At 41.2% G+C, this 14,817-nt stretch overlaps 1 protein-coding gene across 1 annotated transcript; it reads right to left on the bottom strand.

Annotated features, from left to right (window-relative positions):
• Nucleotides 1–1,571: 1,571 nt before the first annotated feature.
• Nucleotides 1,572–14,347, bottom strand: LOC123056903 (uncharacterized). The gene is made up of 4 exons (XM_044480130.1): nt 14,246–14,347; nt 4,970–5,524; nt 2,395–3,131; nt 1,572–2,272 (listed from the first exon to the last, which is right to left on the bottom strand). The coding sequence occupies exons 1-3, from the start codon at nt 14,345–14,347 to the stop codon at nt 2,976–2,978; spliced, it is 813 nt and encodes a 270-aa protein (XP_044336065.1). The 3' UTR covers nt 1,572–2,272; nt 2,395–2,975.
• Nucleotides 14,348–14,817: the final 470 nt, after the last annotated feature.

Genomic DNA, 14,817 nt, shown 5'->3' on the forward strand with positions numbered 1-14,817 from the left:
CTTGCTATCATAGTAACTCTTTTGGCGCGATTGCGCGGCTTTGAGATTTTCACGGATGACTTTACACATTTCTTCAGCTTCTATGATCAAGTCGTTGCCAAGAAGTTGGCGTTCACCAGTCTTTGAACAATTGAGAGTACGACACTTTCTGCCATATAGAATTTCAAATGGGGTCTTGCCCGAACTTGCTTGGAAGCTGTTGTTGTAGGAGAACTCGGCATAAGGGAGACAATCTTCCCACTTCATACCGAAAGAGATGACACAAGCCCTAAGCATGTCTTCGAGAATTTGATTGACTTGCTCGACTTGTCCACTTGTTTGACGATAGAAAGCTGTGCTGAAGCGAATGTTGGTGCCCATGGCCTTCTGGAAGGAGTCCCAGAACTTAAAGTGAAAATGCTTTCGCGGTCTGAAGAGATCAATTGCAGAATACCGTGCAAGGAGACAATTCTGGAGGTGTATAGCTCTGCCAACTGAGCTGTTGTGATAGATTCTTTGATTGGAAAGAAATGAGCCACTTTTGTAAGCTTGTCAATGACAACGAAAATAGCATCATTCCCATGCTTGGCCTTAGGAAATCCAGTAACGAAGTCCATTTTAATATGATCAAACTTCCATTCTGAAATAGCAAGAGGTTGGAGGAGACCAGCTGGTCGTTGGTGTTCTGCTTTCAACCTTCAACATACATCACACTCATTCACGAATTGAGCAATCTCTCGCTTTATTTGAGTCCACCAATACGACTGCTTGAAGTCATGGTACAACTTCGAACTGCCTAGATGAATAGAAAGGAGAGAACTGTGCGCTTCGTTCATTATGACCTTCCTTAGATCACCTTTAGGAACCACAATCCGGCCTCGAAGAATAAAGTGTCTTTGTCATCAATGCGTTAGCACTTGTATTTGGGTAAGCCCTTGGCAATATCGTGTTTCACCTTCTTCACCATGGTGTCAAGGAGTTGTGCCTCACGAATTTGGTCTTTCAAAGTTGGAGTGACTTGAAGGTTGGCAAGACACTACAAGAAATATGTCAACTTGCGACCATCACTATTGGTCACTAAAAGGTAATTGTTTTTCATTTGCGACCTTTTTGTGACCAAAAATAGATGGTAAAAAATTGGCGGTCATAAACTAAAATTAGCGACCTTCTTTGTGATATGTAAAAGGTCGTTGGTTCCACGACCAAATTTTTGGTCACTAGCAACCTCCCTAGGCCACATAGGAATCCAGCGTGGCAAGCTGACGTGGATAAGAATCAGCCAGGTCCAATTTGACACTTTACATGGACCAAGCCCAACAATTCAGCCTATTTGTGTTTTTTCTGTCAATTTTTGCTTGGGTTCATGGGCCAAGCCCAATATTGCAGCCTTTTTATTTTCAGGGTTGTGATCCTTTTTTGGACCATTTCTTTTTTAGTTCGCATCTATTTCTCAATTGGGCCTCGGCCTTTTTACAGTCCATTTCCTTAGTTTTAGTTTTATTTTCATGTGAATATTATTTGGAAAATCACCTTTTTATATGCCAAATACTATTGGGTCCCACTTGTCAGGTTCTAATTAAAGATAGCCAATGTTTCAATTTCCACACAATTATTTCAGTCAAAACAGCAAACAAATGAGAATTATCAAACCAAATGCCAATTTCAGCTAATAGCACAATCTTTACATAATTCATTTCACCATTACATGTGATACTACTACAAATACACTCCAGGCTTGTTCACTTTCAGGCTGGAGCTCCTTACATGAGAGGAAACACCATTTCTGGATATGTCCGTACAGGCTGAACAAAGGCATCTAACAATTAACCAAAAGAGTTAGAAACAAAATAAAAACAAATATAGAAAGCAGCTAGGGACTAAATCATGAAGCATCTCTACATGTAACATGTAACCGTAATAACCACAAGGACTAGCTGTTGCATGAATACCAAAAGTTCCAGAAATGGCGCACGACACGAACGATTTAAGATAACAAGACATATGTTCTACACTAATTTTACACAAATCATTATCAATTACAATTTACAACAGACTTAAAACAAAACACCATAGCTTCTGCATCACATAGGGAATCAACACAATAGTATATGTCATGGAATCATGGCCCATCGACCAAAGAACAAAAGAAAATAATGGGATAGACCGAAGACTTATCTAGTCAGAGAGGATATCATTGATGCAGTTGCAGCACGGCTACCTCAAGACTGTGAATGTTGTGCCATGGTCGGGGTTGACGCACTCTAGCAAGGTAAGCATCATGGCCTCATTGGGTCTGCGAGAATAAGAAAAGTATTAGCTATACTGCCTAGTAGGACTAGCTAGCATCTAGAGCATGCATTGACTGGACACATATTCCCATTAACAAAATGAAAAGAGTATCATCAGGATCATTACCTTCCCTCTTGTTGAAGTAGCAATGTCCGTTCTTTCTGCTCCATGACTAGCCTAAACAAAACAGCCTTGAAAAATAGAAAGAAGTCTCAGGTTTATCAACCACAGCAAAACAGCAGTGTGACCTGAAGAAGAATAGAAAGAGGTCTCAGGTTTATCAAGCACAACAAAACAGTAGTGTGACCATTAGTCATAGAACTGAATATAAAACAAAGGAGGTCTCAGGTTTAGACTGAAAAGGAAGAGCTAGTTATGCATGATGTCTCAGGTTTAAACAAAAGATCAAGACCACAATTTTAACAAGAGATATGTAGTTAGTCCAATTGAACAAGATCTGGACAGTAGCATTATGAGTATTTAAGTGGAGATGTAGCAGGAAATCAAATGAAGCAAGTTAACTGTTTGCATGGCATTCACCATAGTAGATAGTACTAACCCCAGTACACATGTATGCACAAATGATTTGCTCAAACAATGGCTAACTGAATTCACAATGAAGGAAATTTGGACTCGAGCTTAGTCAGTCCAACATAATCCATGCTACCCAACCACCTCCATTTATACAGTTGTTATTCTTTATCTTATCAGCCATGCCTATGCAGGAACTGAAAACCAGAACACATGTCTGCAGAAGTGAAAATTGCTGAAACAATGGCTAAATAAGAGATGCTACTCATCAGCAGAACTTGTTGGTCGTGTACGTTGTTATAGTAAAGCAGAAGCCTCTTGAACTCGAAGGCCTATAAAATAAAATGGATAAGTCAGATTGATTACTGTAGGTGCAACACATTTTCTGGAAGAGGCATAAGCATGACATGAAATAGATGTAGTATCATCACTACATGAAAGGAGCATTATACTTGGAAGGAAAAAACAACATTCTATCACCAAACAAACACTACCTGACAGGAAACTATGCATTTCGTCCTTGTATCCATTAGTAGCAGGTATTCAGCATCCTGTTTTTATCTGTCTAAAAATCAGCATGGCAACTTTGTACATGACTCAATCTTTGAGCATGGCAAAAATTATCCTAACTCTATGATGGTACCACATAAACTTGTATATGGCCGTCGACAGTGAAACTCCAATCACAAAATCAGCTATGCGTCTACTGCGTCAAGGCATGACATTGTAAAAAAATTCAGAAGATGGACCAAACAAATATAAATGAAGGTTCAGCAATAGGCTACCTGTAGAGAAATGAATCCAACAGCGGGGTCTTATGCTGTGCGTCACCATGGTGATCTAGCTCGAGCAGAGGCTGTGGCGTTGCCACGGCGAGATCCCTGTTTGGGCTTGCATGAGCAAATCAGGGCGCGCCTCAGTCACACCATCAGCCTCTACCTACAGTAAGTGTTTGTAGTGTGAGGCCATGGATGCATTTGTCTGAATTTGTGTGTGACTGTTGCTCATTACATGCTGTGGTGGCAAGCAACAGTTACTACCATTTGCAGATCAAAAAGGACCACTCTGTATATATGCAACAATTACATGCTGTGGTTAGTGGTCACACGTCTCATACTGCATTATTAGTGCAGGGAAAAGGACAATGCATGCTGCATTATTTGAGACTGTCAACTAAAAACAGTAGTATTTCTGGCCATTGCTAGCTAGCATGTGAAAGAAAGAAAGAAAAATCACTAGTATAATGTCTGAAAAATCACTAGCTAGCATGCTACATTACTAGTCTGCCAATTATCCATTTCTGGTGAATTATGTCTGAAAAATGCAACGGAACGGAAACGAATTCAGGAAACACAACACGTAGAGCCACTGAAGAAATGAAATTGCGCAGGCGATTCAGGATATAATGACTCGCCCAGGCTCACGATACAATGGCTCGCACATGGCTTGCAAGGCCAATTAAGGATATTGACCCATCAGGGAAAAGCACAAAAATATTGTCTACAGGGATGCTTTGGTATAACCATGTACATGCCGTGTACTACAGCGTGATGTTTCTAATATGGTTGTATTTATGTAAATAGTACCCAGGAAAAATAATGTTAGATAGTGTTTCTGTCAATAGCCTGTACTTGTGAAAATTGTAGACCAAAAGATATGTTTGCATGGCTAATATTCTAGCATATACAATACTTAAATCTATAGATTTACCATCCCTTTCTCAGTTATAGCATATAATAGAAATCCAGGAACATAAATAAGCACATATCATTTTTTATGATAGCCATTGGGCTTCACAAGTATATGCAAGAAACAAACATTTTTTAGTTAACATACAACAGAAACATTTCGACAACAGGAGTGGGCACAGATCAGTTTCCTTTTTCATGTTTTGAATGGTCATACGGAATCAGAGGCATCCTCTTGCCTGTCTATCAGGAGCCTAGGAACCATATCACTGCAGCTAAACATCACAAATACAGTGCCCCTAGGCGAAATTCAGAATTCCCAACACCAATACTGTACCCACCCAGCCTTCCTCTCACACAAATTCAGAATTCCTCTCAGGCAGCACATGCGTAGCGCAAGGGAGATGTGGGAAATTAGCACGTAATTTATGTAGCAACATGGCTAATAGAGAGAGAAGAGGGGAATGAATGAATATTAATACCTGCTGATAGAGCTTGAGGTGCAGCTTGAGGGGCTCGACGTAGTCCTCGAAGCCGAGCGTGCCCATGGACCAGATCAGGTCGTCTCCGTTGATGGTCTTGCGCTTCTCCTTCACGCACTTGTCGCTGGCCCTGCGGCGCCCGGGATCACACACGAGTGTGCTCGTACCAGAGCGGCTCACCATGTCCCCGCGTTTGTTCTTGAGGGCGCAGGTGACGCGGGCCCACCGGATGGCCACCAGGCGCAACCCTCCGCCGCCTCCCCCCTCGCCGGCCTCCACGTCCTCGCCCTCGTCATCCTCCGCTGGCGCGAGGAGGGCGCACCCGGCCCCCGCAGCGCCAACCCGCAGGAACAGCACGCGGCGAGGTGATGAGAAGAAGTCGGCGGTGTTGCCCCATGGCGCGCCACTCGTGTTGCTCCTGTGGATGCGCGGCGGCGAAGATGGGCGGCAAAGGTAGGGGAGAGGGATGGGAGGGAGGGTGCACACCGGCGCGAGCGGAGAGGGAGGCGGATCTCGATCTGGAGCAGCGGTGGGAGGTGGCTGCAAGGGATAGCGCTAGGGTTCGTGTGCGGGGCTGTGGGCCGGGCTTCGTGGGGTGAGAGGGTGTGTGATTTTCTGTTTGAGACAAAGAGGGGAGTGAGGGAGAAAGGGGTATCATCGGATCCGGGAGCACTTTACGGCATTGGAGGAGCGACCCAATACACGTTAAAACCATCTAAGTTGGTCGTAATCGATTAAAAATAAGGTGTTGAATCATATAAACAGTTTTATGATATGAAAAATTTAAAAAAAAATTCTCATTGTGTCAGCAAATCTCACCTAGTTTTTAGGAAAACTAACAAACTTGGAATTGGAATAAGGCAAATATCATTTAAAAGTGTTATGAGAAATGAGTTTTTAGGAAAAAACCATTTTCTATTTTTGGAGTGAAAAAAATATTTTTTAGAGACGAATCTACCAAATATTTGTTTCAAAATGGCACGACACCATTTTTCAAAACTATAATACATCATTTTATGTACAGTTGACCAAATCTTAACACATAAAATGTTTTCGATCCACCTCTCATCAAAAAGACGAGTTATGTTTCCAAAAAGAATCTACCTGACCATTATTTTGTTTTTCTTCTATCTTTTCACATGAAAAATTAAAAAAGATGATTTCATATTGTGCACAAGGGTGCATCTTGGAATTCCAAGCAATGTTGCCTAAGGGAGTTTTCATTTTCTTTGCATAGAAAATTCATTTTTCATTTTTGAGTGTCCGAGATGAGTTTTTTTGTGAAGGACCTACCATATATTTGTTGCAAAACTGGACCAAATCAATTTTCTAAAATACTAGGCCATATTTAATTCGCAATTGATCAAATGGTTGGGTTTCAACATCTTTGATCCATCTCTGGTGAAAAACACAAATTTCTACTGATTCAATGGTAAGCGGGTCAAATTTGAATTGTAGCTGTCTCATAGTTTGCTCTTTATTTTTCCAAAAATCATTTATAGGTACATAAGTATCTATTTAATCAGAGAAACATCAAAAGTTTTCCAAGATTCAACCACTAGCTAGGAACGGTCAAGCCCCATTTTGACTGCATTTTCAAACGGGCATAAAAAATTCAAAAATAAAAATAAAAATTTGTAAAACCTTCGCATTGTGTCATTATATGTGACCAAGTTTTCAGGAAAAAAATAAACTTGTAATACTGCAATTATTTTAAAAAAGTGTTCTCAGAAATGAGCTACCATGCGTGAAGATTCCTCGCTTTCAAGCCAAATAATCAATCTTATGGCCACATTCATGGCATAGTTTGTTCAAATGATCTCATATTATGCACAAGGGTGCATCTTGGAATTTCAAACAATGTTGCTTAAGAGAGTTTTCATTTTCTTTGCACGGAAAATTCATTTTCCATTTTTTGAGTGCCCGGAATGAGTTTTTTTATGAAGGACCTACCATATATTTGTTGCAAAATAGGACCAAACAATTTTCTAAAATACTAGGCCATATTTAATTCACAATTTACCAAATGGTTGGGTGTTAAAATCTTTGATACACCTCTGGTGAAAAAGACAATTTTCTGCCGATTCAATAGGAAGCGGGTCAAATTTGAACTGCAGCTGCCTCATAGTTTGCTCTTTATTTTTTCCAAAAATCATTTGTAGGTACATAAGTATCTATTTAGTCAGAGAAACATCAAAAGTTTTCAAGATTCAACCACTAGCTAGGAACGGTCAAGCCTACCATTTTGACCGGATTTTGAAATGGGCATAAAAAATTCAAAAAAATCAAAAAATTGGGAAATCTTCGCATTGTGTCATTATATGTGACCAAGTTTCCAGGAAAAATAATAAACTTCTAATACGGCAATTATTTTTAAAAAGTGTTCTCAGAAATGAGCTATCGTGCGTGAAGATTCCTGGCTTTCAAGCCAAACGATCAATCTTATGGCCACATTCATGGCATAGTTTGTTCAAATGATCTCATATTATGTAAAAGGGTGCATCTTCGAATTCCAAACAATGTTGCCTAAGGGAGTTTTTATTTTATTTGCACGGAAAATTCATTTTTGCATTTTTTGAGTGCTTGAAATGAGTATTTTTTTTGAAGGACCTACCATATATTTGTTGCAAAATTGGACCAAATCAATTTTTTAAAATACTAGGCCATATTTAATTCACAAATGACCAAATGGTTTGGTGTCAAAAGTTTTGATCCACCTCTGATGAAAAAGACAAATTTTCGCCGATTCAATAGGAAGCGGGTCAAATTTGAACTACAGCTGCCTCATAGTTTGCTCTTTATTTTTTCCAAAAAACATTTATACATACATAAGTATCTATTTAATCAGATAAACATCAAAAGTTTTCCAAGATTCAACAACTAACTAGGAACAGTCAAGCCCGTCGTTTTAACCGCATATTGAAACGGGCATAAAAAATTCAAAAAATAAAAACTTTGGAAAACCTTCGCATTGTGTCATTATATGTGACCAAGTTTCCAGGAAAAATAATAAATTTTAATACGGCAATTATTTTAAAAAAGTGTTCTCAGAAATGAGCTATCATGCGTGAAGATTCATGGCTTTCAAGCGAAATAATCAATCTTATGGTCACATTCATGGCATAGTTTGTTCAAATGATCTCATATTATGCAAATGGGTGCATCTTCGAATTCCAAACGATGTTGCCTAAGGGAGTTTTTATTTTCTTTGCACGGAAAATTCATTTTGCATTTTTTGAGTGCCCGAAATGAGTTTTTTTTGTGAAGGACCTACCATATATTTGTTTCCAAATTGGACTAAATCAATTTTATAAAATACCAGGCCATATTTAATGCACAATTGACCAAATGGTTGGGTGTCAAAAGCTTTGATCCACCTCTAGTGAAAAAGACAAATTTCCGTCGATTCAGTAGGAAGCGGGTCAAATTAGAACTGTAGTTGCCTCATAGTTTGCTATTTATTTTTCCCCAAAAAAATTCTAGGTACATAAGTATCTATTTAATCAGAGAAACATCAAAAGTTTTCCAAGATTCAACCACTAGCTATCAACGATCAAGCCCGTCATTTTGACTACATTTTGAAACGAGCATAAAAAATTCAAAAAAATCAAAAAATTGGAAAATCTTCATATTGTGTCATTATATGTGACAAAGTTTCAAGGAAAAATAATAAATTGTAATACGGCAATTATTTTAAAAAAGTGTTCTCAAAAATGAGCTATCATGCGTGAAGATTAATGGCTTTCAAGCCAAATGAATAATCTTATGGCCACATTCATGGCATAGTTTGTTCAAATGATCTCATATTGTGCACAAAGGTGCATCTTGGAATTCCAAACAATGTTGCCTAAGGGACTTTTTCTTTGCACGGAAAATTTATTTTCCATTTTCCAAGTGCCCGAAATGAATTTTTTTTTGTGAAGGACCTACCATATATTTGTTGCAAAATTGGACCAAATCAATTTTCTAAAATACTAGGCCATATTTAATGCACAATTGACAAAAATGGTTGGGTGTCAAAAGTTTTGATCCACCTCTGGTGAAAAAGACAAATTTCCGCCGATTCAGTAGGAAATGGGTCAAATTTAAACTGTAACTGCCTTATAGTTTGCTCTTTATTTTTTCAAAAAATCATTTATTGTTATATAAGTATCTATTTAAGCAGAAATACATGGTTTGGTGGCGATACGTCGAGGTTTGGACGGTGGCCTAGGGCCCCAACTCCAAAGCGCGTAAACTCACATGCCCGCCGCGTGGTCACCGCGTGACTGTGGCGTTTTCATGTGTTCTGGGCGGCCTAGGCATGTCTAGTGGGTTGGGAACTCCCCAGGTAGATTCTAGGAAGAAAATGACAGTAGAAGAATCTCAGGAGGAGACCGAACTATGCTCAAACATGAATTAGTTGCCAAGTGTTTGATTAGCGGTACGGGGAACGCACATGGCCAATGGGCTTGAGTTTTGGCTGAGGATGATTAGCTACTAGGGAGACTGTCTTGGCAAATTTTGAGCTCAAATGGAGTAGCTTAGATGGCACTTGCTTTGTAAAGTACCACATCGGGCAAAAATATGGATGTTGAAGCTGGGATCAAATGGGTAAATGGATTGAGATGAAATTTGGAGGAGGGTGATAAGTTGGGAATATGAAGGGATTGTAAAATTTTCACTCCATTTGGATATATAAAAATGGTACTTCCTTCACTCTGCTCTCCACTGAACAGAAAATTGGAAAAAATATTGAGGGCAATTGGTTAAATTAAATGAGCTAAAATTTGGCATAGTGAGTTTGTATGGTCAGGGTCATGTCCTGGTAAATTGGCTACAATTATAAAGCAATATAAAATATAGTTGCTTCACAACCTAAAAATATTACTATAAACAAAGATTGGATGGTGAGCTATCATGGTTTGTTAGATGGAGCTAAAACTTTCTGGAGAGATATGATATGGGCATATAGTATATGTGGCAAGAATTCAACTCATTATAATATGCATAGCTAGTTATTCCTTCTCCGGATTAACAACAATGCCTTTGGCGGAGATGATATGACCAAGGTAAATAACTTCATCAAGCCAAAACTCACATTTGGAAAACATCGCATAGAATTGATACTCTCTGAGCTTGTCGAGAACCAATCGCAAATGCTTGGCATGATCCTTCTTATTCTTGCAGAAGACCAAGATATCATCGAGATACACCAGGACAAATTCATTTGTGTAGGGGTTGAAGATGAAGTTCATCATGCGAGAGAACATTGGAGGAGCATTAACAAGACCGAAAGACATGACGGTATATTCATAAGAACAAAAGCTTGTTCTGAATATTGTCTTGGGAATATCTTGTTCACAAATGTGAATCTGATGATAACCCATACGGAGGTCAAGCTTGGAGAATACTTTAGCACCTTTAAGTTGCTCGAATAGCTCATTGACGTTGGGAAGATGATACTTGTTCTTGATAGTCTTCTTGTTCAATGGACGGTAATAGATGCAAAGTCGGTCTGTGCCATCCTTCTTCTGGACAAAAAGAACACCACAACCCCATGGAGATGAACTCGGTCTGATCAAACCCAACCGCTCTTGTTCATCGAGCTGTTTCTTCAATTCCTTCAACTCCTTTGGTCCAAGCTTGTATGGATGCTTGCAAATGGGTTCAGTACCAGGCTCAAGATCGATAACGAATTCAACTGGCCGGTGAGGAGGCATTCCCGGAAGCTCTTCTGGAAAGACGTCTTGGTACTCAGAAACGACTGGAATCTGAGAAATTGCATCTAACTCACCCTTCTTGATGTAGGGTGGAACCCTATATGGTCGATCATTCACGAAAGGAGTGGATCCCGCGAAGAACACGAAGAACACAAGGGGAAATCACAAAGGGGCACAGAAATAAACACTCAAACCAACAAGATTAAGTCACACATGTGCTAGATACTCGAAACACGAGAGAAGATACAAGATCCAAAGTCAACAAGGGACGATACAAATGGTAGCCGGTCTTCTCCAAAGGAGGTTTTGATGGTCTTGTCCCTGAGGAGGTCTTGAATCCAAGTGGATCTTCTCCGAAGAGGTATCTGTCCCTCACGACGGAGTAGATCCGGATGGATGAGCGAAGCTCTATCTCACAAATGAGCTAACACAACGATAACCCTAAAACGTAGGTAGGAGGAGAGTATATATAAGTCTAGGGGGCGAAAGGGTACATTGGCCTTGGCCCTTTACTATGCGCAGACAGACGGGGTCAGACGTCCGGGCGTCGGGTCGGATGTCCAGGCCTTTGGGAGGAGCCGGATGTCCAGGCTGGCGGGGCTTCTCTTCTATCATCTATTTGCAGCTTTTTCGGATATCCGGACGTTGGGGCCGGATTTTTGGGCCGGGCCGGATGTCCAGGATGGGGCCGGATGTCTGGGTTCAGTAGATGCTCGGCAGTTGGAATGCTTCTTTAGATGATTTCTCCAGCGGCTGGATGTCTGGGCTCGGCGCCGGATGTCCGGGCCCTGGAGCTGTCTTCTTCTCCTTTCGGCGTTCCTCTTCATCCGTGGACTTGACGGCTTGTCCGTCTTCATGTGCCTCTTCGGGAGGGTCCTCTTGGTACCTAATCATGCACAACATTTTGGACTTAGGTAGTAGCCATGTCTCGAGAGGATCATATGTAATATCACTAAGGAGAGAAGTCACCTCGGTCTCGAGAGCTCTAGCTCTAGCTCGAGTCATAGGTTCTCTTGGCACTTCGTGAGACGATGGTAGGTCCATGGGGATGACCGTAGGATGCTCCGCATCATCTCCCCTCCCTAGGGGAAGATCCGACCTCGGATTGAAATCCTCATCACCATGGTAGGGTGAGAGATCTTTGACGTTGAAGATGTCGCTCACGGAGTACTTGTCGCTGGAATGTCGATCTTGTAGGCATTGTTGTTGTAGCGTTCAAGCACCTTAAAGGGTCCATCCGCTCGTGGACAAAGTTTGGACTTACGTTTGTTGGGGAAGCAGTCCTTGCGAAGGTGTAGCCACACAAGATCTCCAATGTTGAACACCAAGGGGTGCTTGTTGAGCTTGGTTGCAAGTCATTGTACTTGGCGCTCGATGGTGTGCCTTGTATCTTCATGCACCTTCTTTAGATGGTTCACACCTGCACTTGCGTCCATATTGATGCTCTCTTGTAGTGGTAGAGGAAGAATGTCCAAAGGGGACAATGGGTTGAATCCGTAGACGACCTCAAAGGGGGACTTGCCGGTAGTTGAGTGTCTTGCGCGGTTGTAGGCGAAATCGGCGATAGGTAGACACTCCTCCCACTCCTTGATGTTATTCTTAATGAGCACGCGAAGTAGAGTGGAGAGTGTGCGGTTGGTCACCTCCGTTTGGCCGTCGGTTGGAGGATGCTAAGCCATGGAGAAGAGTAGCTTGATTACGAGCTTGGCGCATAGGGTCTTCCAAAAGTAACTCAAGAACTTGACATCGCGGTTCGAGACAATCGTCTTTGGCACTCCATGTAGCCGTAAGATTTCCCTACAAAAGATATTGGCAACATGTGAAGCATCGTCTATCCCGTTGCAAGGAATGAAATGTGCCATCTTAGAGAATCGGTCCACAACAACAAATATCGAATGCTTTCCATTTCTAGTTCTAGGCAATCCAAGTATAAGATCCATGCTAATATCTTCCCAGGGTTGATATGGAATTGGGAGAGGCATGTAAAGGCCATGGGATTGAGCTTTAGACTTAGCTTTGTGACATGTAGAGCATCGGTTGGTGAAGCAGTTGACTTCGCGAAACATCTTGGGCCAATAATAGTTCTTGGAGAGCGTAGCAAAAGTCTTGTCGCGTCCAAAATGTCCCATTAGTCCTCCTCCATGAGATTCCTGCAAAAACAACAAACGAAGAGAAGATTCGGGGATGCAAAGTTTGTTAGCTGTCATAAGATATCCATCTTTCATGTAATAGCATTCCCAAGATGTATGCATCAAACACTTGGCATATGGAATAGCAAAAGTAGGATCATGTGCATACAAGTATTTTATGTGCTGAAAGCCAATGAAATCCAATTCAAGTTGAGTAACAAGCATGCATATGCAGGAAAGAGCGTCCACCACAACATTTTCCTTACCTTTGATGTACTTGATGACATAAGGAAAAGACTCAATGAATTCACTCCATTTAGCATGTCGCTTGTTCAACTTGGTTTGACCCTTAAGGTATTTAAGCGTTTCATGATGGTATGAATGATAAATTCAAGAGGGCGAAGATAATGTTCCCATTCATGCAAAACTCGCACTAAAGCATATAACTCTTTGTCATACACTACAAAAAAATACACTTCCGTGATGAGACGTGTTTGTCACAGTAGGTCGCTTTTTTTGTCATGCATGTACATCCATGACAAATTTATGACAGAATCAAGATAGTCATACATGTGCTGTCATAGAAGTGTTCCATGACATTATCAAAATTATCATCACGGAAGTGTCCACTTTCATGACGATAAATCGCGCATCACAGAGGTGCTTTCGTCAAGGGTGACCGACATGTGGCATCGACAGTAACAGAACGCTGTTAAGCTATTGGGTCAGGTTTTGGATCCGATAACCCATTAACAGCCCCTAACAATGGGGATTTTCCACGTGTAAAATCATCATTGGCTGGAGGAAACACGTGTCGGCTCATCGTTGGGACAGATGTCAACCACTCATTGGACGGAAGACGCCTATGATACGTCGACATGTGCCACTGATGAGGGACAAATTAGCGAGATGCTAATTTGTGCGTGTAGATGGCCCGATCTTTCACGGCGATGCTTGATCAACAGTTCGTCCGCCTGTTCCTCCTCGCAACCTTCAAGATAATTTTCACCCACGTACGAAAATACACAAATAAAAATAATGACCCCCTTGGATCAGCACGTAGGCGTCGATGTGATGATCAACCCTCAGTCGCTAGTAAATTTCCACGATGGGAAAATCACAGATAATACACAAGATATGGCCGCCCGTAACTCGGACGTTTTTCTGTATATCTCATACTCAAAAGAAAACTCAAAAACTGATCCCTATACACGGCCGTAGCCTGGCATTTAAATAGCCGACTCACGTCCGTGCCAACAAGAAAAAGAACTAACACAAATATCTTCCTAAACAAGTCGTGTAAGACTTGAACTACTTTGAAGGAATCAAAATCTTAACAAACTAGGCAAATCATGATTACTACTCTATCTAAGAAACCTTCCTAATAAAATATTCTAGTTGACAATCTTGTACGTATGCATGCACTTTTGAGATTGCATGCAAACGCCTTGTTCCATGGCAATCAAAATTGCACCGATCCTGATCCATTCTGGTGGAGTTCTAAACGTGGGTTGCACCTCTTCTGGTTCTAGCTCCTTGCTCGTCATCGGTTGAATAATGTTGTTGTGAACCCCTAGCACTTGTACATATTTATTTTCATCTCTTATTTTTGGACCACATAATACTCGCAACTTTCCATCCGTTCCACGATGAATATTATGTTGCATCGCACTGGGTCTGCTCTGACAAGGTATATTATAGTTCTTTGTACCATAGTTTGAGTGAGTAATTAAATTACCACTCATCTCTTTCATTGAATTACCGTGTGTCACCATGGTCATATCAGGCACGGCCCAAAAGAGGCCCATTCCTGTGAAAAGGCCGGCCCGTTTGACTTGGACAAAAGCTGGCGGGCCGGCCCATGGAAAGCGTGTTAACGACATGTTCGAATATAGCCCATTTACAGCCCGCTAACCCAAGGCCCGTTATGCCCTATCCAAATTAGGCCCAGTAGCATCATCTGGGCCATCCAATATGATTCCAGCCCGTTTTCACTTCTGGCCCATGTATGGCCCAT

This window comes from Triticum aestivum, chromosome 3A (assembly GCF_018294505.1).
Source record: "Triticum aestivum cultivar Chinese Spring chromosome 3A, IWGSC CS RefSeq v2.1, whole genome shotgun sequence".
NCBI classification, from domain to species: domain Eukaryota; kingdom Viridiplantae; phylum Streptophyta; class Magnoliopsida; order Poales; family Poaceae; genus Triticum; species Triticum aestivum.

Bases quoted from the DNA above. Each gene is read 5' to 3' on its own strand.
- LOC123056903 (XM_044480130.1), bottom strand. From the start codon at position 14,347: ATGACGAGCAAGGAGCTAGAACCAGAAGAGGTGCAACCCACGTTTAGA. The intron at 5,525-14,245 runs GTTTGCATGCAA...CACGAACCCTAG, and splicing joins TGATTGCCATGGAACAAGGC to CGCTATCCCTTGCAGCCACC. The intron at 3,132-4,969 runs GTATTAATATTC...TTTATTTTATAG, and splicing joins ACCTCAAGCTCTATCAGCAG to GCCTTCGAGTTCAAGAGGCT.